General features: G+C 32.5%; 4 protein-coding genes, 1 long non-coding RNA gene and 2 pseudogenes across 6 annotated transcripts; 2 read left to right on the forward strand and 5 right to left on the reverse strand.

Moving 5' to 3' along the window:
• Positions 1–6,311: 6,311 nt before the first annotated feature.
• Positions 6,312–7,276, reverse strand: LOC146920243 (uncharacterized). Its single transcript, XM_085710712.1, has one exon. It carries the CDS (start codon positions 7,274–7,276, stop codon positions 6,419–6,421), a length of 858 nt encoding a protein of 285 aa, XP_085566838.1. The 3' UTR covers positions 6,312–6,418.
• Positions 7,277–7,929: 653 nt separating this feature from the next.
• Positions 7,930–20,759, forward strand: LOC146920244 (uncharacterized; annotated as a pseudogene).
• On the reverse strand, positions 10,693–13,959 carry LOC146920245 (uncharacterized). The gene has a single exon (XM_085713662.1). It carries the CDS (start codon positions 12,487–12,489, stop codon positions 11,629–11,631), a length of 861 nt encoding a protein of 286 aa, XP_085569788.1. The 5' UTR covers positions 12,490–13,959; the 3' UTR covers positions 10,693–11,628.
• On the reverse strand, positions 10,699–10,823 carry LOC146920246 (U4 spliceosomal RNA; annotated as a pseudogene).
• Positions 14,153–16,113, forward strand: LOC146920247 (uncharacterized). Of its 2 annotated transcripts, XR_015011714.1 has the most exons (3): positions 14,153–14,435; positions 14,602–14,673; positions 15,811–16,113. It is a non-coding gene; the product is annotated as an uncharacterized LOC146920247 (long non-coding RNA). The 2 variants fall into 2 exon arrangements; XR_015011713.1 differs by lacking the exon at positions 14,153–14,435 and having other exon boundaries at positions 14,443–14,673.
• LOC146920248 (uncharacterized) lies at positions 18,254–19,529 on the reverse strand. Its single transcript, XM_085713663.1, has one exon. The coding sequence runs from the start codon at positions 19,261–19,263 to the stop codon at positions 18,403–18,405; it is 861 nt and encodes a 286-aa protein (XP_085569789.1). The 5' UTR covers positions 19,264–19,529; the 3' UTR covers positions 18,254–18,402.
• Positions 20,760–23,791: 3,032 nt separating the features above from the next.
• LOC146920249 (uncharacterized) lies at positions 23,792–24,817 on the reverse strand. Its single transcript, XM_085710713.1, has one exon. The coding sequence runs from the start codon at positions 24,758–24,760 to the stop codon at positions 23,900–23,902; it is 861 nt and encodes a 286-aa protein (XP_085566839.1). The 5' UTR covers positions 24,761–24,817; the 3' UTR covers positions 23,792–23,899.
• Between the last annotated feature and the right edge of the window lie 140 nt (positions 24,818–24,957).

Consider the following 24,957-nt stretch of genomic DNA (forward strand, 5'->3'; position numbering starts at 1 on the left):
CAAGAGTACTCCTGTAGCTATGTACTCTACTCCAAATAGAGTATAGATCTCATTAAGAGTTTCTATTATCTCATCCTTCTATCGCTGCAGGAATCATGCTTTCTTACTTTTAACATAGCATGTTCTATCACTTGTGACTTGTTATTACCCATTGAACCTATTTCTTGGGATCTCCAGTCATGTAGGTCGGGTTACCATCACTTGTGACCTTTGGGCATTAGTCCCATCCTATTGGATGTGTTTAGGACTTTCTTTTTAGTAATTCCTTTCGTCAAAGGATTAACTAATTCTTTATCAGTAAGTACATGATCTACTTTAACCGTTCCTTTTGAGAGTAGCTAGCTCTCTATTTCTCTATGTGTTCGTGCCTTAATAATCGCCTCTTACCATTGTGGTAACGATTCTCAATTTTGTAATAGCTGCAGACTATCACAATAAATTAACACTTCTGGAAACGGTTTTATCCACTAAGGGATCTCAATTAGCAAGCATCTTGTCAACTTGCTTCTCCACTAGTTTTCTCTAGTGTTCTCATCTCAGATTCATTCCATAGTGGACTGAGTCAATATCATTTGTTTTAACAAACAACTCCTCTAGTGATGCTCAATATGCAAACACTAGTCGCTAAATATTCATCTGAAAGATGTTCTATTTTATATCTTGTACCTTTTAAGTACAATAGGTTACTCCTCATGAAGTAATCCTAGAGTCATAGTCTTCTTAAGGCACCTCATGACTCTTTCTATAGCATGGCAATGCTTCTCATCAGTCTACTAGTAAACTTGCATAAGAGTTTTACGACATCGGCAATGTCGGGTCTAATACATTCAGTGGCTTACCTAAGGACTGCCAATGATGCTTGCATATTTTATTTGTTTAACTCCATCTCAAGTGTTCTTACACTTAGATCATAATATATGATTGCAAGTTTACGGTGAAATAATAATATTTCCTTAAGAACTTCAACTTTGTCTAGGTCTTTCTTATCAATGTTATTGATAAACAATGATTTCACATGATTCATAACATGAATCTTTAAATCAAATATAAGCAAGTCGTCTTTATAGAGACTTATGATCGTGCAACTATTATTTGTCACTTTCATTCACTTTATACTCATTCGATAGCATTAGAATGTCAAATTTTTCATGTCATTCCTTAAGAGTTTATTTTAGACCATACAAATAATTATCTAACTTACAGACCTTGTTTTCTTGTCCATGAATCACAAAACTTTCAGGTTGTTTCATATAGATTTCTTCTTCTAGTTCACCATAAAAAGAGGCAACTTTCACATCCATTTGGAGTACTATCGAGTTATGAACGGCGGCTAAAGGGACTAGTACTCTTATGGATATGATTTTCGTGACTGGTGAATGAATGTCGAAGAAGTCTATATTTTTCTCTTTGTCTAAAACCTTTGACTACAAGGAGAGCCTTGTATTCATCAACCGTACAATCAGGTTTTAGTTCCTTTTTCCAAAATCCAAATACAACCGATTGATTTTGCAACTATGAGGCAAGTCAACAAAGTGTCATGTTTTGTTAGACTCTAGAAAATCCATTTCATCGTATATTGCTTCTTGCCAAATTCAACATCCAATGAGGATATATCTTATTTAAGGCTTAATGAATCTTCTTCCAATGTATAAACCAAGTTCATACTCTTTAGCAATTTTAGCTTTCTTACCTCCTTGAGGTTCTATAACATCTCGTATGATGTTTTCATAACTATTTCTGATTACTGAAATATGATCAGATATAGTGTCCCCACTAGTTCTTAATTTTTAGAAGGGAATTTAGTTTACCCCCACTAGTGCCCCCACTATTCTTTAATTTACAGGGGTACTTACTTCATAGAAATCAACATCTTTTTATTCTATGATCACTTTAACATTTAGGTCCTAAAACCTATATGCTTCGTTATTTATAACATACCTAATGAATACACATTCATAGGCTCTACTAGTGAGTTCAATTCTCAGGGTCCAGAATCCAAAAATAGTTCAGACAATCCCAAGTTCAAAAATAAGACAAGTCGGATTGTCTTTTCTTCAAAAATTTCTTAATTAGAATTTTTGTTCTTAGACTTGGGTACTCTATAAATTTCAATTTTCGTTATAAAAATTGAACATATCAAGCATATCAATTTTATTTTCCAAAATTCACAGTCATCAATAAATATGATAAAAACATCATTTTATCATTTTTAATTTATGTGTCATCAAATTCACACATATCATAATTTATTATGTTTAGAGATTCATATTCTCTAAATTCTGATCTATATGAACTTTTGGTTCATATTTCTTGACTGCAATAAATAAAATTGACTAATCATATAACGTTGGAATTAAGTCCAAGTTACTCAAGTTTAAAATTAAACGCTTGTTCACATGTCAAATATTAAAATCACACAACTTATAAAATAGAAGGAGAATTTAATTTTGAACATGTCATCAAAGACGCAGTCTTTTTCCACAAGAATGCATGATACACAAGTCTCTCTTTAAGTCTGAGTCAACTCAGTCTTATTCAGTAGAAATCTGAAATTCAGATTCTTTCTTATTTTTAGAACATGCAACATGTCTATATACCCAATATGCCATAAAGTTTATGGCAATTCTTGTTATTGTTTTAAACAATAACTCACGTAAGTACCAGCCAATAAAAAAAACTTTATCAATTCTTGTTACTGTTTAGTAACAAACGGAACCAAACATTTTCTTTTCAGCTCACATCGCTTGTTACGTGACAGCTCGCATTTTTTTTTATTTTCAGCTCCAAACATTTTTTTTTGGCTCGTTTCTTTTGTTTTGTAACAAGATAAACTCGTTTGGTTCTGTAACAATAATTTGTTTTGTAACAAATTATTGTTTCACTATATGGCTTTGATTTCGAAACCATATTTCAAACAAATTCAACGTATTTGAATTTTTTAGTGTTGTTATTTAAAACAACAACCACTTCATCGTTTCAGTCAAAAGATGTATTTCAATAGCTTGATTTATCCTTAATATATTTAGGGACAATTGAACCTCAATAAGTAACTTCTTCGGTAGACAGTCAAATCGAAACGTCTTAAAATTGTTGTTTTTGGATTTCCATACTGTTGTATTTGGATTTCCAAATTCTATTATCTACCGAAGTTGTTAATAGGTTGAGTCACGACCAGGTCGCTCTCTTTAAGACGTTTCGTGGCACTACCCAAAATTGTGCAAGGTAGACTATCAACCACGCCGCCTCCAGGATAAAACAAGCCCAGCTACAACTGTGCGGTTAACTACTGCACTATAGAAAACCGTTCGAGAATTACACCTTCAAATATGGGACTAAGACCACTCTTTAATATTGAAACAACTTTAATATGGTATTATTACCATTCTATTATGGTGCTAAGACCACTCAAATATGGTGTTTCCACCATTCTAACCCTTAAGCTCTCCAAACTATCAATATGGTACTATGACCACTCAAATATGGTGTTACCACCATTTCTCCTCAAATAGAAAAATATTGTTTTAATATTTATATACCGTTAAGATCATTCTTTATTCCGACGGGACATTATTATTCCAAATAGGGACTATGATCTTAAAAGTACTCTTTATTCCGAAGGGACATATATTACCGAAGGGACTATGGTCTTAAGAACACTCTTAATTCCGAAGGGACAGAAAGGAGTAGAAAAAGGAGAAGGATTTGTTAAACAAGTCGAAGGAGGGAGAAGAGATGAAAGACTCGTCAACACAAGTCAAAAAAGGGAGAAGAGAGAAAGAGTTCCCGACAACTCAATGAAACTCTTTGGTGTGTGGAATGCACTGTGTGAGCTCTCTATTTATAGAAAAAATTCACAACTAATAAGTGAGAAACTTTGGGAACAAGTAATACATTACTTTGTCATTAAGTAATTCACATATTAGATCTAGTACAAAAATATCTCAATTGAGTACCAAAATATATTATATTTAGTACAAAAATATTTTAGCAAAACTTGGGGACTAAGAAAGCATTAAATTAATTATTTAATTTATCATTTCCAAATAATAAAATATATATCAATATATATTTTTCTCTGGTGCTTATGTACCCCCATTATATAGACACTACTAATGTGTGTGTTCCATCCGATATGGGACTTCCACTTTTTTCAATTCACACAACACTAGTTCTACCCAACATGGGAATTTGTGTTTAGTCTTTTTGCTCAATTTCCACACATGTTCCAACAATTTCTTCTGGAGACCTTTATAATTCTATAAGCCTATTGCATAATGATTGTCAGCGTACATTGTAATAATATTAAGTCTGTCGCCAATCCCTGTTGCCTTTTTTTTTTTTTTTTTTTTTTTTGAAAATAGAAAACTCAAAAGAGAGATTGAAAAAGTAGCTTCCAGTGAATATATTATTCCCTTCCAAATCTTCCTTCGTTTATCTAACAGGGTGCAGCACAGAATAATTCTAATAACTACCGCAGAGTGATGATTACATCTGCATAATTTTATATCAAGAGTTAATATAACAATATTATAATTATAAAAAGATATATAATAACACATCTGATTGATATAGTAATCTATTGTTGGAACATGTGTGGAAATTGAGCAAAAAGACTAAACACAAATTCCTATGTTGGGTAGAACTAGTGTTGTGTGAATTGAAAAAAGTGGAAGTCCCACATCAGATGGAACACACACATTAGTAACATTAGTAGTGTTTATATAGTGAGGGTGTACCTCTAATTAATGGGGGTACATAAGCACTAGAGAAAAATATATATTGATATATATATATATATATATATATATATATATATATATATATATATATTATTGGAAATGATAAATTAAATAATTAATTTAATCATTATTAGAAAGTGCTTTCTTAGTCCCCAAGTTTTGCTAAAATATTTTGGTACATAATATAATATATTTTTGTACTAAATATAATATATTTTGGTACTCAATTGAGATATTTTTGTACTTTGGAAATGATAAATTAAATAATTAATTTAATCATTATTAGAAAGTGCTTTCTTAGTCCCCAAGTTTTGCTAAAATATTTTGGTACATAATATAATATATTTTTGTACTAGATCTAATATGTGAATTACTTAATGACAAAGTAATGTATTACTTGTTCCCAAAGTTTCTCACTTATTAGTTGTGAATTTTTTCTATAAATAGAGAGCTCACACAGTACATTCCACACACCAAAGAGTTTCATTGAGTTGTTGGGAACTCTTTCTCTCTTCTCCCTTTTTTGACTCGTGTTGACGAGTCTTTCATCTTTTCTCCCTCCTTTGACTTGTTTAACAAGTCCTTCTCCTTTTTCTACTCCTTTATGTCCCTTCGGAATTAAGAGTGTTCTTAAGACCATAGTCCCTTTTCGGTTTAATGTCCCTTCAGAATTAAGAATGGTCTTAAGTTCACAGTTCCTTCGAAAATATATGTCCATCATAGTCCTTATTTGGAATAAACAATGTCCCGTCGGAATCAAGAATGATCTTAACGGTATATATAAATTATTCAATATTTTTATTTGAGGAGAAATGGTGGTAACACCATATTTGAGTGGTCGTAGTGCCATATTGATACTTTGGAGAAATTAAGGTTAGAATGGTGGTAACACCATATTACCATAATAGAGTGGTAACAATACCATATTAAATTGGTTTTAGTATTAAAGAGTGGTCTTAGTACCATATTTGAAGGTGTAATTCTCGAACGATTAACTACAGTGCAGTAGTTAATCGAACAGTTGTAGCTGAGCTTGTTTTATCCTGGAGGCGGCGTGGTTGATAGTGCCACGAAACGTCTTAAAGAGAGCGACCTGGTCGTGACTCAACCTAGTAACAACTTCGGTAGATAATAGAATTTGGAAATCCAAATTCAACAGTTTGGAAATCCAAAAAACAACATCTATCCTCTTGCATTATCTTATAGTTACCAGATTATGATCCGATTATATATGTTGATCCGGGCAAGTTTCAAAAGTACTAAATGCTATAATAATATTCTTAAATTTTTATTATGTAGGTATTTTTGGGTAAAATCAACTTGGTCTTCAAGAAACCAATGAAACCCTTTGCTCCTTGATATCCTCATTACGGAAACCAATGCAAATATAAGATACGGTGAAGTTCTAATAGTTTTTATTGGATTCCTATTTTCATGCTTTGAATACTATCGTGACGTCTTCGGGATACTATTTGTCGGGAAACATAGCATTTTGATCAAATCTATGACTTTGAGATATGGAAAGTGTAACTTCAAAATAAAACTTCAGATCAAAATAAAGGGGCAGAAATATAGAACAAAAATCTGTTGTTTCTATTTGATTGTATTGCTATTGAATTGTATACATCATATTTATATACAAATTGACTGTGCAAAATTTTTCTATACTCAGCAGATCCCTAAGATAGAGTTATGATGTTCAAAAGACAGACTCTAGTTTTAACCAAACGCCTAAATATATTCTCTAAACCATTTTCTATACTTTCAATTGCATTCTCCAAAGCCTCAAATCTTTCGTGTGCAACATTAGAACCTTCACTTATAAGGGTTCTCAAAGATGCTTCCACACACTGCAATTCATTGAAATTCTCCATGTTCTCTTCACATGATACCCTCTTTTGCATCAACTTTGTCACTTTCAACCATTTGGTTGCCTTTGACTTTGATGAAGATCCAACCAAGAAAGACAAAACAGATTGAAAGATAGACAAGTTCATTGCAACGACCTCTCTAAGAACTGTAATCACAGCAACAAGGTCTTGATCTTGATCTAATAGTGAGGAAGCTCCAAATTTACTTTCCATATGTTTTAAAGATGTGATCAACTTTGCGACATTCTTCCTCATCTTCTTTGTGAATAATTTATATTCAACTACACTTGTTTCGATGCTTGAATCTCCCTTTCTCCTTCTAAGAGCGGAGTGAAGTGATTGAACATTTTCTTTAATCTGTAACATGGTGTCCCTTGTGATGCCACATATATCTAAAAGTTTCACCGAACCATCCAACAACTCTTCCACAATTTTCTCACCTTGATGGTGAGAAACGGCCTTTTGTGTTGATGACATATGTAGAAGATCCTCCAATGAAATATACAAATCTTCAAGAAAGAAAAGGCCATTGGTAATTGAATCAGATGTGGATGTTGATGTGGCTTCCCATGTCTTCATTTTTGTTAACTCTTGTTCAATTCTAGTGGTGCTTGGATGAGATTGAGAAGGAAAACTATTTGAGCGAACATGGTATTTGCTTGCCATCTTAATTGCTCTTTAATTTGTTGTTTGTTTCTTTTTTAGTTCTAAGAAAATGGTAAAGCTCAATGTTTGTGTGGTGTTACCAAGTGGTTATCACTTGTTAATCATGGTTTAGAGCATGTGGTGCCTGCATGGATTTCCCTTTGAATATGGTAAGCATGTCATATGTCTACCCAACATTGTGAATATGTTAATGATATTGCATGTGATACTCTGCAAGATGCTATGATATTGAAATTGGTTTAAGATGCATGAGGCATATTATTAACTATATAACTGGCATGTCTTCCTAATGTTGGCAATCAGAAAACCTCATTAGTCATCAAAAATTATTTAGACCATTTAACATGCCACTCGTGCATAGACTACCAATTAATCCATTATTTTGTTCTAGCAAACAAAAATTGTAATACTATATAATTGACATTGTTGTCCATATTTTGATCATATCCCACAAGATCTGGATCTCATCCTTCTAAAATCCATTCTTTAAAAATTTCCCAGTTCTAGCTCCTCAAATATGAAACATGCCAGGCAATAGATACATCTGAACTCTGAAGCAAAAATGACACTTTTTTTTATTAGAAACAAAGTGATTAATGAGGTTTTCTGTTTAGTAACACTTGGAGGACATGCCAGTGGTATACACCTCAACTCCATTACATTAATCACCATCATGACATGTATAATAATGCACAATGTTTGGCACAAATGTGACAAGTTTACCAAATTCTAAGGAAAACTCATGGAGCCACCACATGCTCACATAGATTAAGAAAGGTTTGCTGCATGTGCTGTAGTATTATTTTTTGAATAAAACATGAATCACTTGCTATTATATAAGGAGAGGGTGTCAAGGACTTGGTAACAATTAGTACATGCATAATTATAAACATTGAACTTGAGCTTCCATCTGCAAAAAAAAGAAGTAGCCATGGCAAATAAGTACCGTATTAGCTCAAATTAAATAGTTTGCCATGTGGCTCTCATCCTAGCGACATTAAAGTAGCAGATAAGTTACAAAATCTCAAGAATTTGACATTATGTGATGCAACTGATTAAGGAAAATGTTCAGGCACTTTATTCTGCTCTTAGAAGGAGAAAATGGGATTGAAGCATCGAAAAAAGTGTAGCTAAATATAACTTATTCTCAATGAAGATGAAGAAGAATGCTAGGAAGTTGATCACATCATTGAAGGAGATGGATGGAGAATTTGGAGTATCCCTGTTATGGAATGAAGATTATGAACTCAATAATACTTTGATTAGAGTGCTTAGGGCAATTATTGTTACAAGCATGTCTATCTTTCAATCCCTTTTATCTTTCTTAGCATTACCTGCTTCAAAGTCAAAGTCAACCAAATATTTAAGGGTTGAAAAACTTATGAAAAGAACTTGGAGAATTTCAATGAGTTACAATGTGTGAAAGCATACCTTTAAGCATCCTTCTAAGTGATAGTACTATTGTTGCGAAGATTAAGGATACACACATGAAAGATTGGAGGCTATGGAAAATGCCATTGAAAGGCTAGAGAATGGTATGGAGCCTGAAGAGGGTATTTCAGTACGTACTTGGTGAAAATAAGAGCATACCTTTTGAACATAATGACTAAAAATATTTGGGTGTTTAGTTCTCAAGTGGAAGCTTTTGCATCCACACACTTGTAATTTTTACCCTCATTTACTTGAATGCATCAACAGGATACGTTCATCTGACATCCACATCACAAGATAGAATTTTAATACATAGCGTCGGTCACCTTTAGTCAAACCTGACTCGAATACAACTCTTAGATCATGAAGGGAGTCTAAAACACAACAATGATCTCCACATTGAATTTGGAAAAGAAAAATGCTATATCTCCACATTGAATTTGATGAAGTGTAAAAGCAAAGTTAAATTCTGACTTAGCTAGAAGATTGGATTATAATAATACGATTATAATTATCAATCTAAGGCCATGTCTGGATAAACAACTTATAGCATAAGGTTACTACATAAGTTTTTATGCATAAATTATTTCTACAACAAAAGATAAAATAAATTCAAATTGTTTTCACATAAGCTATACGCTGCTATCCTAAGCTATCCTGAGGAGCTTATGGACATGTCATAAGCTGTTTCAACAAGCTCTTTAAATAGTCTCATAGGTGCTTATAGTAGTGGATAAGTTCAAATAAGTCAATTCCCTATGTTCTTTTTTGAATAACTGTTTGTCAAACTCAATTTCAGCCTTTTATTTTGAATGCAGGCAGATGCTATAAGGGACCGTCTTAGACAAGCAAACGAAGACTTGACAGAAGAAATTGAGCAACTAAAAGCTGATAGATGCACAGATATTGAAGAACTAGTTTAGTTGAGGTGGATTAATGCTTGTTTAAGACATCAATTAAGAAACTATCAACCTGCACCTGGCAAAACAGTTGCAAGGGACTTAAGCAAAAACTTAAGTCCTACTTCTGAAAAGAAAGCTAAGAAGCTTATACTTGAATATGCAAATGCTGAAGGAAGAACTAGCATTTCTGATTTTGATTCTGATCAATGGTCCTCGTTACGAGCTTCTTCTTATGTAACAGATCCTGGTGACAGTGATGAGTATTCTCCTCTTGAAAATTCGTCCGATGCACGAGTCAACAATGTGCTGGATATAGCATGACTGTTTATAAAAACATCACAAATGATTTGGACTCCCCATCTTTACCCAAAATATTAAGAGCAATACAACATTGAAAGGTGGTCTATTTGACTGTTCTACTGTTAAGTTTCAGTGTAAGACCTGCTTGAAATTATACTTTATACATAATATTACAAAGTAATCCTCATCTTTTCTTCTCAATAATGTTGATAAGTTTGTTCTGAGAAATTAGACACCTTACAAAGAAGAATAAAGAAGTGTCTCTCTGTTTCTCTTCTAGATCAGGACATTGTGCACATACTGGTAGAAATGAAGTGAGGATGAGGTAAGCAAATCTTGTTAAGTATTGAAATTCCAAAAAAATAATTGAGTTTATAGGAAGCTTTGGATTACTAAAATGTGATCTTACAGTAGAAGAATATGCTTTCAATATGCAAATTTCAAATATTCAGTGCAGTTGTAGCCTCTTCTGGAAGTTCATAAGAGAAACCTGTAAGACCATATGCCTGGAAACTACTAGGGATGTTTCTGCAGCTGCAAATATTTGGCTGGTACTTCTAAGCTAAAACATTGTATCTCAGGTGAGATGAGAAAAGTTAGTAAATAGAGTCAACTTGTCATATTCATTTATGTTTGAATGTGTGTGTGTGTGTGATCTCTTCTATTGGTTGATGAATTAATTTGCCCATTTGATATTGAAAATAAAAAAAAAAAATAGCATAGGATGAGAAAATTGTACAAGTTAAATGATTTGTACTTTTCAGAATAAATATTGAACTAAAATTATAGGACTTTACCCCTAAGGGAGTCCTTCCAGAAATTCTCAAAGGGGGTTTGGAAATAGTTTTCAACCAGCAATAGACATGCCTCGGTTAAAACCTCACTAGCTGTGTCATTGCCCCAAGCGCAAAGATGGTCTTAAACATAGATTAAGCTGGTTTTTATATAACTCTAAACTCATCAAATTCCTCTTATTAGCGAGGTGGGACTAGGAAATATAATAATATGATAAGAGTTAATATAATAATATGATAATGATAAAAAAAGATATATATTAACACATGTGTTGGTCTGGGAAAGTTTCAAAAGTACCAAATGCTATAATAATATTCTTAAATTTTTATTATGTTGGTAAGTTTTGGGTAAAATCAACTTGGTCTTACTGAAATCAATGAAACCCTTTTCTCCTTGATATCCTCATTTTTCTTCTATCTGTTTTTTTAGAACAGGTCTTCATATTTATGATTTTTCAATCATTATTAAATCATTTTTGAGATCAAATATTAATATCTTATAAATCTTTCATATCAATGTTGTAATTTTGAGACAAAACGACACGTTTGAACCAGTAATATTGGTTAGTATCTTGAATTTTGGTGGTCTGGTATTGACAAATTCATAGTATCCTAGTTGTTCACAATTTTTTTATGCAAATATAAGATATGGTGAAGTTCTAATAGTTTTGATTGGATTTCCTATTTTCATGCTTTGAATACTGCTTATGTAATTATTTTATCTGGTTGAATAGATATACTTTCAAATCTATGACTTTGAGATATGGAAAATGTAACTTCAAAATAAAACTTCAGATCAAAATAAAGGAGCAGAAATATAGAACAAAAATCCATTGTTTCTATTTGATTATATTGCTATTGAATTGTATACATCGTATTTATATACAAATTGACTGTGCAAAATTTTTCGATCCTGAGCAGATCTCTAAGATAGAGTCATAATGTTCAAAAGACAAACTCTAGTTTTAACTAATCTCCTAAATATATTCTCTAAACCATTTTCTATCATTTCAGTTGCATTCTCCAAAGCCTCAAATCTTTCATGTGCAACATTTGAACCTTCACTTGAAAGGGTTCTTAAAGATGCTTCGACACACTGCAATTCATTGAAATTCACCATGTTCTCTTCACATGTTACCCTCTTTTGCATCAACTTTGTCACTTTCAACCATTTTGTTGCCTTTGACTTTGATGAAGATCCAACCAAGAAAGACAAAACAGATTGAAAGATAGACAAGTTCATTTTAATGACCTCTCTAAGAACTGTAATGACTGCAACAAGGTCTTGATCTTGATTCAAAAGTGAGGAAGCTCCAAATTTAGTTTCCATATGTTTTAAAGATGTGATCAACTTTGTGACATTCTTCTTCATCTTCTTTGTGAAGAGTTTATATTCGGCTACACTTTTTTCAATGCTTGATTCTCCCTTTCTCCTTCTAAGAGAAGAGTGAAGTGATTGAACATTTTCTTTAATCTGTAACATGGTTTCCCTTGTGATGCCACATATATCCAAAACTTTCACCGAACCATCCAACAATTCTTCCACAATTTTTGCACCTTGATGGTGAGATATAGCCTTTTGTATTGATGACATATTGAGAAGATCTTCCAAAGAAATATACAAATCTTCAAGAAAGGAAAGGCCAGTGGTAATTGAATCAGATGTGGATGTTGATGTGGCTTCCCATGTCTTGATTTTGGTTAACTCTTGTTCAATTCTAGTGGAGTTAGGATGAGATTGAGAAGGAAAACTGTTTGAGCGGACATGGTAATTGTTGCTTGCCATATTTCTCTTTAATTTGTTGTTTGTTCTTTTTTTCTTCTAAGATAATTGTAAAGCTCAATGTTTGTGTGATGTTACCAAGTTCTTGACTCTCTATTTATATAAGAGCTAATCATGATACAGAAAGGAAATTAATAAAATAGACAGCAGTTGTTAATGATGGTGTAGAGCATGTGGTGCCTATATGAATTTCCATTTGAATATGGTAAGCTTGTTACATGTTTGTCCAACATTGTGAATTAATTAATGATACTGCATGTGTTATTCTGCAAGATGCTATGAATATTGAAAGGAGTTTGAGGTGCATGATGAATATAGCTGGCATGTCTTCATAGTGTTGGCAATCAGAAAACCTCATTAGTCATCAGTAAGTTTCCTCCTCAAGTTCCACACACATTCATCATTTCAATTAAAAAAATTGGTATTGCTTGTTTCTTCTTCGATTACGTGCCACTCGTGCATACACAACCAACTAATCCATTATTTTGTTATACTAAATGTAAATCATAATAATTGATATTGTTGTCTGTCTTTTGATCATATATATCCCACAAGATCTGGATCTCACCCTTCTAAAATCCATTCTTTAAACCATTTCACAGTTCTAGCACCTCAACAGGGAACATGCCAGCCAATCGATACCTCTGAACCAGAAACAACACCGTTTTATTATATTAGTAACAAAGTGAGAATGAATGTTTTTGTTTACCAACACTCAGAGGACATGCCAGTTAATTATACACCTCAAATACATCACATTACCATTATGAACTGTATAATAGAGAGAGTGAACTAATTGCTTTCTATCTTTATATATAGAGAGAGTGTCAAAGAAAGAAGATGAAGAATAATGTAGGAAGTATCATTGAAGATGGATGGATGGAGAATTTGGTGTATAACCATTATTGAATGAAGATCATGAACTCACAGTTTTTACTAGAGTTATTAGGGAATTCACTGTGAGCAACATGCATGTCTTTTTCCAATCTCTTTTATCATGCATAACAGGATACTATCATGTGAAGAGAACTTGAGAATTTCAATGAATTACATTGTGTGGAAGCATCTTTAAGCAACATTTTAAGTAGTAGTACTAATGTTATGAAGATTATGGCTATAAATGAAAGACTGGAGGCTTTGGAAAATGCCATTTAAAGAATGGTATGGAGAATGTATTAGATACCTTACATTGAATAAAGAAGTGGCTCTCTGTTTCTCCTCTTCTAGATCAGGACATAATTTGTGGATGCATTGCATTGTTTGCTTCATATTTGATATACAGTTTTCCAAGGTGGTAGAAAGTTGATAATTTTTTATGATCATGATTCGTGAGTTATGTCAGATTCTGTTGTTCCAAAAATCTGATGCATAAAAAAGTGAACTTTTTAAAATATATTTTTATTTGAACGATGATTATATAGCAAAACAGATACAGTTATTCAACCTTTCGGTGAAACGCACCGTTTCATTAAAACTTACTCCCTCCGGTCACTATTATAAGCAAAAAACTACTTTTTAGGTTCATTGAATGAGGGATGTATGTGGTCATTAATATAGACCACATACATCATTTATTCAATGAACCTAAAAAGTAGTTTTTTTGCTTATAATAGTGACCGGAGGAAGTATATATTATAAGTTTAAAAAATAAAATAATAATTAAATATTGATAATAAAATGGAACACGGTGGAAGTTTCTACATACATACTTCCTCTTATTCATTTTCTCTTCCATTCCACTTCCCTACTTCCTTCGTTAACCTCTCTGTTCCTCACACTTCATCAAAAAATTTCTTTGCAACCATCCAATTTCAACACCAAATCAAATCCCATGAGTTAATTAGGATCTAGACAAAGCTTTTCCCTGATGGTACAAGAGTTCTTGGAAGAATTTTGGGGTTAGGGTCCTAAGAGGAGAATAGTCCCACTCTTGGTAATTACTCATTGAGGTATATTTATCAACTTACCTTTCAATTAGTGTATATTGAGGCATGATTAGTGTTAGAAATTAATTATTGAGATTAGTGTAGATGAAATGGGGATTTTATGGTTAACATAGTTAGAGAAGTAGTAGAATGAGTTTCTAATTCTTGAGAAAATATTATTGATGCTCAGATATGATGTCGGACGCTTCACATGCTTCTTCAGGAGTGGTTAGAGAGCAAAGTTAGCTGATTCGTCATAAGAGTGAGTTGATGACGATCATTATCGTTTATTTTCAATATCGTTATTATTGATATTTTTATGATTTTATATGTCAAAGTATTTACAAAAATGGGGAACACACCCTTCAAATATTTTTCTAGTCTTGATACATGTTTAAGGTCAATGATATTATTGTGGTCTCTATTTGGATTTTATCTATGACTTATAAGCAAAGAATTACAAATTGGGATTTGATTGTGTGCTTTGACACAAGTTTGATATTTTACGAATTGTGGTTTTAAAGCTATATGTTTTGAGAAAAATGATAATTATTGCGACGATCTAGGTGCACCTAGTATGTGATTTCAATTAGGTAGGGTTACTCCGTTAGATGGAGCCGCCCCTATGGAAAGGCCGCCATTAGGAGGAGAGGGCTATTAATGAGAGGTAAACTATCTAATTGAAGATGTTTTACACTTTGTTTCGAGTCGAGAGAAAAGAGCTATTCGTTAGATGGAGCCGCCCCTATGGAAAGGCCACCATTAGGAGGAGAGGGCTATCAACGAGATGGAGCTAGTTCTCCATTCACCCATTTTGATTATTTTTATTAAATGGAGTTTTCTATATTTACTTTAAAGACTTTTATCAAGATTTTCGACAATATATTTTTAAAGGCTTTTGTTATGATTTTCGGCGATATATTTTCGAAAGGCTTGTAATCTTATTTTCACCTCTTTACAACATTGAGATTAGAAATACTCTTATTCATGATATTGATTTTCACGTACAATGATACAAAGTAATTGCAAGCAGAAATATTCATGTTGCTTCTAAATGTTAGATATGTGATGGCTTGTAGTAAGGTTGTACCAGAAAGATAAATTCACGGTTTAAAAGGTGTTATAAAAATTTCCCTAATAAGTTGGTTCATTTTATTACAGTTTGCTTAAACAAGCTAAGAGCAACATATTTGTTATGTCGGCGACATTGGACTCAGAAATATTCTTATTTGATTTTAGATTAATAGAATTTTATACGGTTACTAGTTTGTAAATGAACATTAGATTTTGAGAAACTTAATTACTCGTGCTCATGTGTGTTTCCCTTCTAGTTGGTGGTGATTGTTGTCTCCTCACTAAGTCTTTATGACTTACCCCTTCTTCTTACATTTTTTTTCAGATTCAAGGTCAAGTGCGTAGAAAGCTTGTAGCAGAGTTAAAGATATATCCATGTCATTCTTTTGGTAGGTCTCCTCTATGTATAAACTGAATGGTTGATGTATCTGCAGCTATTGGTAGTCGACAAATGTTTTGTTTTGAGTTGTATAAACATCTAGTTATGTCACTTTGAGATTCTGCTGATAATACAAGTATATAGACAGGATTCATATCTTGGAAAGTATTCAAAATATAGAGGATATTCTGTCGAAATTTCAGTGGATATCATTTTAAGTGAAATTCAATTTGAAAATTGTTTAAATTATACTTTGTCAAGTGTCTTCAATAGGCTTGCCGGACTAGGATGCTCTAGTTCGTGCGCCGGTCACGATATTGAATTTTGGGTCGTGACATTCGGTCAGGCCTCCCAGGATTACAAAATGTTGTGAAGATGCATTTCACCAATAAGTATGTCTGTATGTGAGTTCTCAAGTGATCCACATCCCAACTGCTACTATAGCCTCTTCTCAAGTTCAGGATAAAGCCTTAAGATCAAGCTTGAAAACTACTGCGGATGTTGCTGCAGCTGCAGAGATTTGGCTAGTACATCTATCTTGGTCAGAGGTATTATAAGCTAAAACATTGCATCTTTGGGTTGTGTACTCTCAGATGGATGTAATGATCCTAGCAGAGGAAACAAGTACATATGATCTTAGATGAGTATGAGAAAATCGTACAAGTTAAATGATTTTTACTTTCCTATTTGCAGTATTATGCAATATAGAAACAGAAAGACATTCATCTATGATAATCCACCTGCAAAAATCAAAATTATCTTTCCTATAGGATTTGCAATCACATCCTATAGGATTTTCAAATACTAGATACTGTAGCAACCACGGCTCTTGCACCGTGAGGCGACGAAGGAAATCCAAATCATGTGTCTTATTTTTGGGGTAGGGGGGAGTGTGTGTACACCTTGGTTGATGTGGACAAATTAATGGGTCTAGTGAATTTGAGAAATGGATAGTTAACATATTTTTTTAAATATACTTTAGGCGGCACATGATGGGGGTATCTCAGGGGTGCCAATCTAATTGGAATGTATGCGTTTTCCCTGGATGCCTTTCCTTTCTCTTGCTTCATCAAATTATATATATTTTTTTTCAAATAAAATATTCAAAATTGACCTATGTTTGAAAAGATTTTGTAAAAACTCGTTCATTGTGATTTGGATACCTGATCACCTCGTGATATGGCTGGTGCACAACAATACAATATTGAGCTGCTTAAATCTCCTAGTGATTAGTCCAAATCACCTAACGATTTGGACAGACAGTCCAGCCCCAGAATTTCTCCAGAAAATGCCTTGCGATTTGTATTCGGGCCCCAATTTCGTAGGAGCGGGCAGTTGGTATTTGAGTTAATGATGATTTTGGGCCACGATTTTAGCAGATTAGGGCCCGATTTTTACCGTGTCTATATAAGACAAACGCATTTTCTGAAGAAGGGTTCGAAATTTTAGAGAGAAAAGACATATTTTGGAGCGGAAGAACTGGAGATCCGGTGGGAGACCATCCAAACTCATAGTCTGTCCTCTGATACATGTATGAATCCTTATTTTGAATTAGTTATTTGTACTTTAGCTATGAGTAACTAATCTCCTTGTGGTTGAGACTTAAATGAATCTGATGTAATTGTAATTGTATGGCTTCCTAATTTGTATGAACTCCTTGGAATATCAATAAAAATCTAGTTTTATTCATATTTTCTTGTGTTTAATGATGTTTGTATGTTTATGATTGACTACTAGCACTAGCATCTTGAATGTATAAATTGATCTTAGAACTTGAATGACCACTAGCCATGACTTTTGAATCTGACCTAGGAAATATGTTTATTAACCTAAGTAATTAAGTTAGAGTACAATACACCAAATGGTGGGACCCCTTCCCGGACCCTGCGTATGTGGGAGCTTCAGTGCATCGGGTTACCCTTTTTAAGTAATTAAGCTAGAGGTAGACAATTATTAGGTTATGATTTAGGGATTAACTGCTAAAACCTCGAAAAGTTTCGAATTCACTTAAAAGATTAAGGGATTGTTACTTTCAGAGAGGGTTGTAGGTCAAGAGATGTATAACTATTTTGTTAATCCGTCGTTAAATTAGGTGAACATTGATAGAACATGGGTGCAAATTATCAAATAAGAACATCAGAGGATTCGAAGGTCTTAACCACAATTCTCATAAATTTCTAAAACCAAAAACTTTAATGGTCTTTTAAGCAGTTTATGTTACAAAAACCAACCCAACTTCCTAGGGTAACTTTGAGTTTAATACATCCTTCATGTTAATGAAATTGTCGAGTAGAAGTTAACAATGGTCCTCGTGGATACGATCTTTAGTATTACTTAGATAGTTTTGGTACACTTGTCAAATATCTATCACACACTTTATAGAAAGTTGTAAATTCAAATTTAAAATTCAAAACAAAAAGATATGATATATAGAACAAAAATGTGTTGTTTCTATTTGCTTGTATTACTATTGAATTGTATACAAAATATCTATTTACAGATTGAATGTGCAAAAAAAATTCAATCCTCATCAGATCCCTAAGATAGAGTCATGATGTTCAAAAGACAGACTCTAGTTTTAACCAAACACCTAAATATATTCTCTAAACCATTTTCTATACTTTCAATTGCATTCTCCAAAGCCTCAAATCTTTCATGTGCAACGTTAGAACCTTCACTTATAAGGGTTCTTAAAGATGCTTCCACACACTGCAGTTCATTGAAGTTCTCCATGTTCTCTTCACATGATACCCTCTTTTGCATCAACTTTGTCACTTTCAACCATTTTGTTGCCTTTGACTTTGATGAAGATCCAACCAAGAAAGACAAAACTGATTGAAAGATAGACAAGTTCATTTTAATGACCTCTCTAAGAACTGTAATCACTGCAACAAGGTCTTGATCTTGATCCAAAAGTGAGGAAGCTCCAAATTTACTTTCCATATGTTTTAAAGATGTGATCAACTTTGTGACATTTTTCTTCATCTTCTTTGTGAAGAATTTATATTCGGCTACACTTTTTTCAATGCTTGAATCTCCCTTTCTCCTTCTAAGAGAAGAGTGAAGTGATTGAACATTTTCTTTAATTTGTAACATGGCATCCCTTGTGATGCCACAGATATCCAAAATTTTCACTGAACCATCCAACAACTCTTCAACAAATTTCTCACCTTGACGGTGAGCAATGGCCTTTTGTGTTGATGACATATTGAGAAGATCTTCCAAAGAAATATACAAATCTTCAAGAAAGGAGAGGCCAGTGGTAATTGAATCAGATGTGGATGTTGATGTGGCTTCCCATGTCTGGATTTTGCATAGCTCTTGTTCAACTCTTGTGGAGTTTGGATGTGATTGAGATGGAAAACTGTTTGAGCGAACATGGTACTTGTTGCTTGCCATCTTAATTGCTCGTCTAATTTGTTTGTTCTTTTTTTCTTCAAAGATTATTGTAAAGCTCAATGTTTGTGTGATGTTACCAAGTGCCTGAATATCTCTTTATATAAGAGCTAATCCTGATATAGAAAGGAAATGAATAAAATAGACAACAGTTGTTAATGATGGTGTAGAGCATGTGGTGTCAACATGAATTTCCCTTTGAATATGGTAAGCTTGTTACATGTTTCTCCAACATTGTGAATTTTATAATTAGACTACATGTGTTATTCTGCAAGATACTTATGATATTAAAATGAGTTTGAGATGCATGATGAATATAGCTGCCATGTCTTTATAGTGTTGGCAAACAGAAAACATCATTAGTCATTAGTTAGTTTCCTCCTCTGCTGCCACATTACATTCATCAATTAAATCATGAAAATTGGTGCTGCTTGTTTCTGTGATTACGTGCCACTCGTGCATACACAACCTACTAATCCATTATTTTGTTGTACTAAATGTTAATCATAATAATTTTTTTGTTACATAATTGATATTGTTGTCTGTCTTTTGATCATATAAATATCCCACAAGATCTGGATCTCATCCTTCAAAAATTCATTTTTTAAACCATTTTGCAGTTCTAGTTCCTCAACAATGGAACATGCCAGCCAATAGATGCCTCCAAACCAAAATTAAGACCTTTATTTTTTTATTAGAAACAAAGTGATAATGAAGTTTCTGTTTAACAACACTTAGAGGACATGCCAGTTAATTATACACCTCAAGTACATTTCATTGCCATTATGAAATGTATAATAATACACAATGTTTGGCCCAAACGTGACAATTTTACCGAATTTTAAGAAAAACTCATGTAGCTACCACATGCTCACATTGATTAAGAGAGGTTAGCTATATGTCCTGAATTTTTTGTTTTTTATTTTTGAATGAAGCGTGAATTGCTTGCTATTATATATAGTGTCATAGTTGATGAAGAAAAATGTTAGGAATTTGATCGAATCATTGAAGAAGATGGATGGAGAATTTGGAGTATCACCAGTATTCAATGATGGTCATTAACTCGCTGCTTTTATTAGAGTGCTTAGGGAATTCATTGTGACAAACATGTCTATGTTCCCAAGTTCCAATCTCTTTTATCATGCATAAGAGGATAATATCATTAGTTGCAGTGTGTTGTGTGGAAGCATCATTAAGAAACATTTTAAGCGGTTGTACTAATGTTGTGAAGATTAAGGCTGCACTAGAAAGATTGAAGGCTTTGGAAAATGTCCTAGAAAGGCTATAGAATGGTATGGAGAGTGTATTTAGGTACTTGGTTAAAATCAGAGCCCACCATCTGAACATAATGGCCAATAAATGTGGGTATTTAGTTCTCAAAATATGCTATGTGGTGTCATATATAGTAGGCTTAATTACACTTTTGGCCCCCTAAGTATCCAAAAGTTGCGATTCAGGTCCCCTAAAAAAAATAACTCTTTTCAGGCCCCTTAAGTTCACTTTTGGTTGCAATTTTGGCCCCCTAGCCCAATTTTGACCCAGTCAACAGACACGTCAGTGCCACGTGTGTAAATTTTTTTATTTTATTTTTTTAATTTATAAAAAATAAAAAAAATATTTTTGTAATTAAAAAAATGTTTTTTTTAATTACAAAAAAAATTGAAAAAAAAACTGAAAATTAATAAAAAAATTGAAAAAAAATATTATAAAATTCTGGAAAATTGAAAAATAAATAAAAAAATTTTAAAAAATAAAAAAATTCTGGAAAATTGAAAAATTAATAAAAAATGATTAAAAAAATAAAATAATCTAAAAAATTCTGAAAAAAATAAAATTTCGAAATTTTCTGAAAAAATTAAAATTCTGGAAAAATGAAATTTTCGAAATTTTAATGAAAAATAAAAATTCTGGAAAATATTAAAAAAAAAAATCAAAATTTTCGAAAAAATTAAAAAGATTAATCATTTTTAAAAAAAATGAAATTTTTGAAATTTTCATTAGTATTTCTCGAAATTTTCATTAGTATATATGTCGAGCTTAGGTTTTTTCAGTGTATTTTTCGAAACTTCTAAATTTTCATTAGTATTTTTTCCGGGAAATTTTCATTATGTGTATTCCGGTTTACAAAAAATTATGTGTATTCCGGTTTATAAATACACAAAAATTCCCGGAAAAAATACTAATGAAAATTTCGAAAATTTATAAATATTTTCCGTATTTTCCAGAATTTTCAATTTTTTCAATTTTCCAGAATTCTGTTTTCAAATTTTCCAGATATTTTCGAAATTTTTAAATTTTTTAAATTTTTTCAATTTTTAAATTTTTTTAATACTAATGAATTTTCAATTTTTTTAATCATTTTTTATTTTTATTAATTTTTCCTGAATTTTTAAATTTTTCCGTATTTTTTCAATTATTTTTCATTTTTATTAATTTTTCAATTTTGCAGAATTTTTTAATATTTTTTTTCAATTTCTTTATTAATTTTTCAATTTTCCAGAATTGTTTTCAATTTTTTTTTTAATTTTTCAATTTTCAGAATTTTTTTAAAAAAAAATCAATTTTTTTATTAATTTTTCATTTTTCCAGAATTTTTATTTATTTTTTAATTACAAAATTAAAAAAAATATTAAAAAATTCAAATATGCGTCCACGTCAGCGTTGACTGGGTCAAAATTGGGCTAGGGGGCCAAAATTGCAACCAAAAGTGAACTTAAGGGGCCTGAAAAGAGTTATTTTTTTTAGGGGACCTGAATCGCAACTTTTGGATACTTAGGGGGCCAAAAGTGTAATTAAGCCTATATAGTATTCTGTGCAAATTACAAGACATGCTATGTGGTGACATATATAGTGTTTTGTGCAAATTACAACTTCTCCTTTTTGGTGTCAATGTTTTATATTTATATGTAAAGTTTGAAGAGAAGCCCTATATAGTCCATAGTCTTAGGTGATCTTGCATCATATAAGCAGTCAAGCAATGTTGAAAGCAAGAAATGTTTATATTTAACTGATCTTTTGAAGTTCGCATATGCCCGTAAATGGATTTGTGGATACATTGAAATGCTTGTCTTCATATTTGATTTACAGTTTTCCAAGGAGGTAGAAAGTTGATAATTTTTTATGATAGTTGTTCGTTTCTTGAGTTATGTCAGATTCTGTTGTGCTAAATATCTGATGCATAAAAAGCTAACATCTTTAAATATATTATTATTTCAATGATGGTTATATTGAAAAAAACAGACATGGTTATTCCACCTCCAGTCAGGCCTCCCAAGACTACAGCATTTCTCAAACCTTGTGCTCCGAAGATGCATTTCACGAATAAGCTTGTGAGTGCTCAAGCGATCCTCACCCCACCTGCTACTATTGCCTCTTCTGCAAGTTCAGTGGAGAAAGCCTTAAGATCAAGCTTGGAAACTACTAGGGATGTTTCTGGACTGCAGCTGCAGAGATTGGACTGGTTATTCGAAATTAGTCAGAGGTGTTAGATGCTAAAACATTGCATCTTTGGTTGTGTACTCTCAGTTTATTGATGTGGGTTTCGAGTCCGAATTCACAATACTCTATTCTAGATAGTTCAACCATCCCCCATGATCATATAACAGTATGAACAACATAGTGGATTTTGCTTATTTATAGTTTTTCTATGCTTTTTTAGGGGTACCAGCTTCATCCCATGCAAGAAAGGCCAAAATTCCAATTATCTGATGATGTTAGGGTATATGACAAAGCTGGGATTGTACACATTCATATCAGATGTGGTGAAGTCCTATTAGTTTTGATTGGGTTTCATTTTCCTGCTTTTAATAGTGTTTATGCTATCTTCTTGAACATATCTTATTATTGTGAATTCGAACTCAAGTCATACCAAAAAACTTAGATGCATGGAGAAGTATCAATGACAACTAATATTCGAAACAGTCCAAGCAACAACAAAAGACTCGTTCATAGAAATTTGGTTACCTAATCGCCTCGCGACCTGGCTGGTGCACAACAATGCAATCATGGGAGGCTTAAATCGCATAGTGATTGGTCCAAATCACTTAACGATTTGGACAGAAAGTCCAAGCCGAGAATTTCTCCAGAAAACATGATTTGACTGCTCCACCTTGCGAGTTTTACAGTTCAAGACACACACAACAATTTTCATTTTCTGATTAACTCGTGTTACTGGAATTCATATTTTGGCTACATCATCTTGTTTCAGGTTGCAGCATTTTTTATCATTTATTTCAGGATCTACAATGTATTCTCCTGCTTAGTGCTTGAGTACATCTAGTACATAAGTATTTCAGGATCTACAATGTATTCTCCTGCTTAGTGCTTGAGTACATCTAGTACATAAGTTTTTCTTTTTTTAATGGATCTAGAATAAGTTTTAGTTACACCTTTAATTAACAAATTCTATTTATTCACCAAAACAATTAGAAATTGAAGTTTTTAGGCAAAAAATAGAATAATTCATAATTTCACACCTTAGAGAAAAGTTGAAACTTCAAACTAAAAGTAAAAAAAATAAAAAGAGCAGATATATAGAACAAAAATTTGTTGTTTCTATTTGCTTGTATTACTAATGAATTGTATACATAATATTTATATACAGATTGACTGTGCAAAAATTTCAATCCTCATCAGATCCCTAAGATAGAGTCATGATGTTCAAAAGACAGACTCTAGTTTTAACCAAACGCCTAAATATTATCTCTAAACCATTTTCTATACTTTCAATTGCATTCTCCAAAGCCTCAAATCTTTCATGTGCAACATTAGAACCTTCACTTATAAGGCTTCTTAAAGATGCTTCCACACACTGCAATTCATTGAAATTCTCCATGTTCTCTTCACATGTAACCCTCTTTTGCATCAACTTTGTCACTTTCAACCATTTTGTTGCCTTTGACTTTGATGAAGATCCAACCAAGAAAGACAAAACAGATTGAAAGATAGACAAGTTCATTGCAATGACCTCTCTAAGAACTGTAATCACAGCAACAAGCTCTTGATCTTGATTCAAAAGTGAAGAAGCTCCAAATTTAGTTTCCATAGGTTTTAAAGATGTGATCAACTTTGTGACATTCTTCTTCATCTTCTTTGTGAAGAATTTATATTCAGCTACACTTTTTTCAATGGTTGAATCTCCCTTTCTCCTTCTAATAGAAGAGTGAAGGGATTGAACATTTTCTTTAATCTGTAACATGGTGTCCCTTGTGATACCACAGATATCCAAAACTTTCACTGAACCATCCAACAATTCTTCCACAAATTTCTCACCTTGATGGTGAGATATAGCCTTTTGTGTTGATGGCATATTGAGAAGATCTTCCAAAGAAATATACAAATCTTCAAGAAAGGAAAGGCCAGTGGTAATTGAATCAGATGTGGATGTTGATGTGGCTTCCCATGTCTTGATCTTGCATAGCTCTTGTTCTATTCTTGTGGAGTTAGGATGTGATTGAGAAGGAAAACTGTTTGAGCGAACATGGTATTTGTTGCTTGCCATATTACTCTTTAAATTATAGTTTGTTCTTTTTCTCTTCTAAGATAATTGCAAAGCTCAAAGTTTGTGTGATGTTACCAAGTTCTTGACTCTCTATTTATATAAGAGGTATTAACCATACTGATTGGTTGATAATTATTAAATTCATATAATAATGAAATTAATAAAATATGAAGCACTTGTTAGTGATGGTGTAGAGC

The sequence above is a fragment of the Medicago sativa genome, chromosome 5 (genome assembly GCF_051527215.1).
Source record: "Medicago sativa cultivar Bolivia chromosome 5, Bolivia_mono, whole genome shotgun sequence".
Taxonomy (NCBI): domain Eukaryota; kingdom Viridiplantae; phylum Streptophyta; class Magnoliopsida; order Fabales; family Fabaceae; genus Medicago; species Medicago sativa.

What these genes read in the sequence shown, in the direction of transcription:
- LOC146920243 (XM_085710712.1), bottom strand. Translation starts at nt 7,276, where the DNA reads ATGGCAAGCAAATACCATGTTCGCTCAAATAGTTTTCCTTCTCAATCT.
- LOC146920245 (XM_085713662.1), bottom strand. Translation starts at nt 12,489, where the DNA reads ATGGCAAGCAACAATTACCATGTCCGCTCAAACAGTTTTCCTTCTCAA.
- LOC146920248 (XM_085713663.1), bottom strand. Translation starts at nt 19,263, where the DNA reads ATGGCAAGCAACAAGTACCATGTTCGCTCAAACAGTTTTCCATCTCAA.
- LOC146920249 (XM_085710713.1), bottom strand. Translation starts at nt 24,760, where the DNA reads ATGGCAAGCAACAAATACCATGTTCGCTCAAACAGTTTTCCTTCTCAA.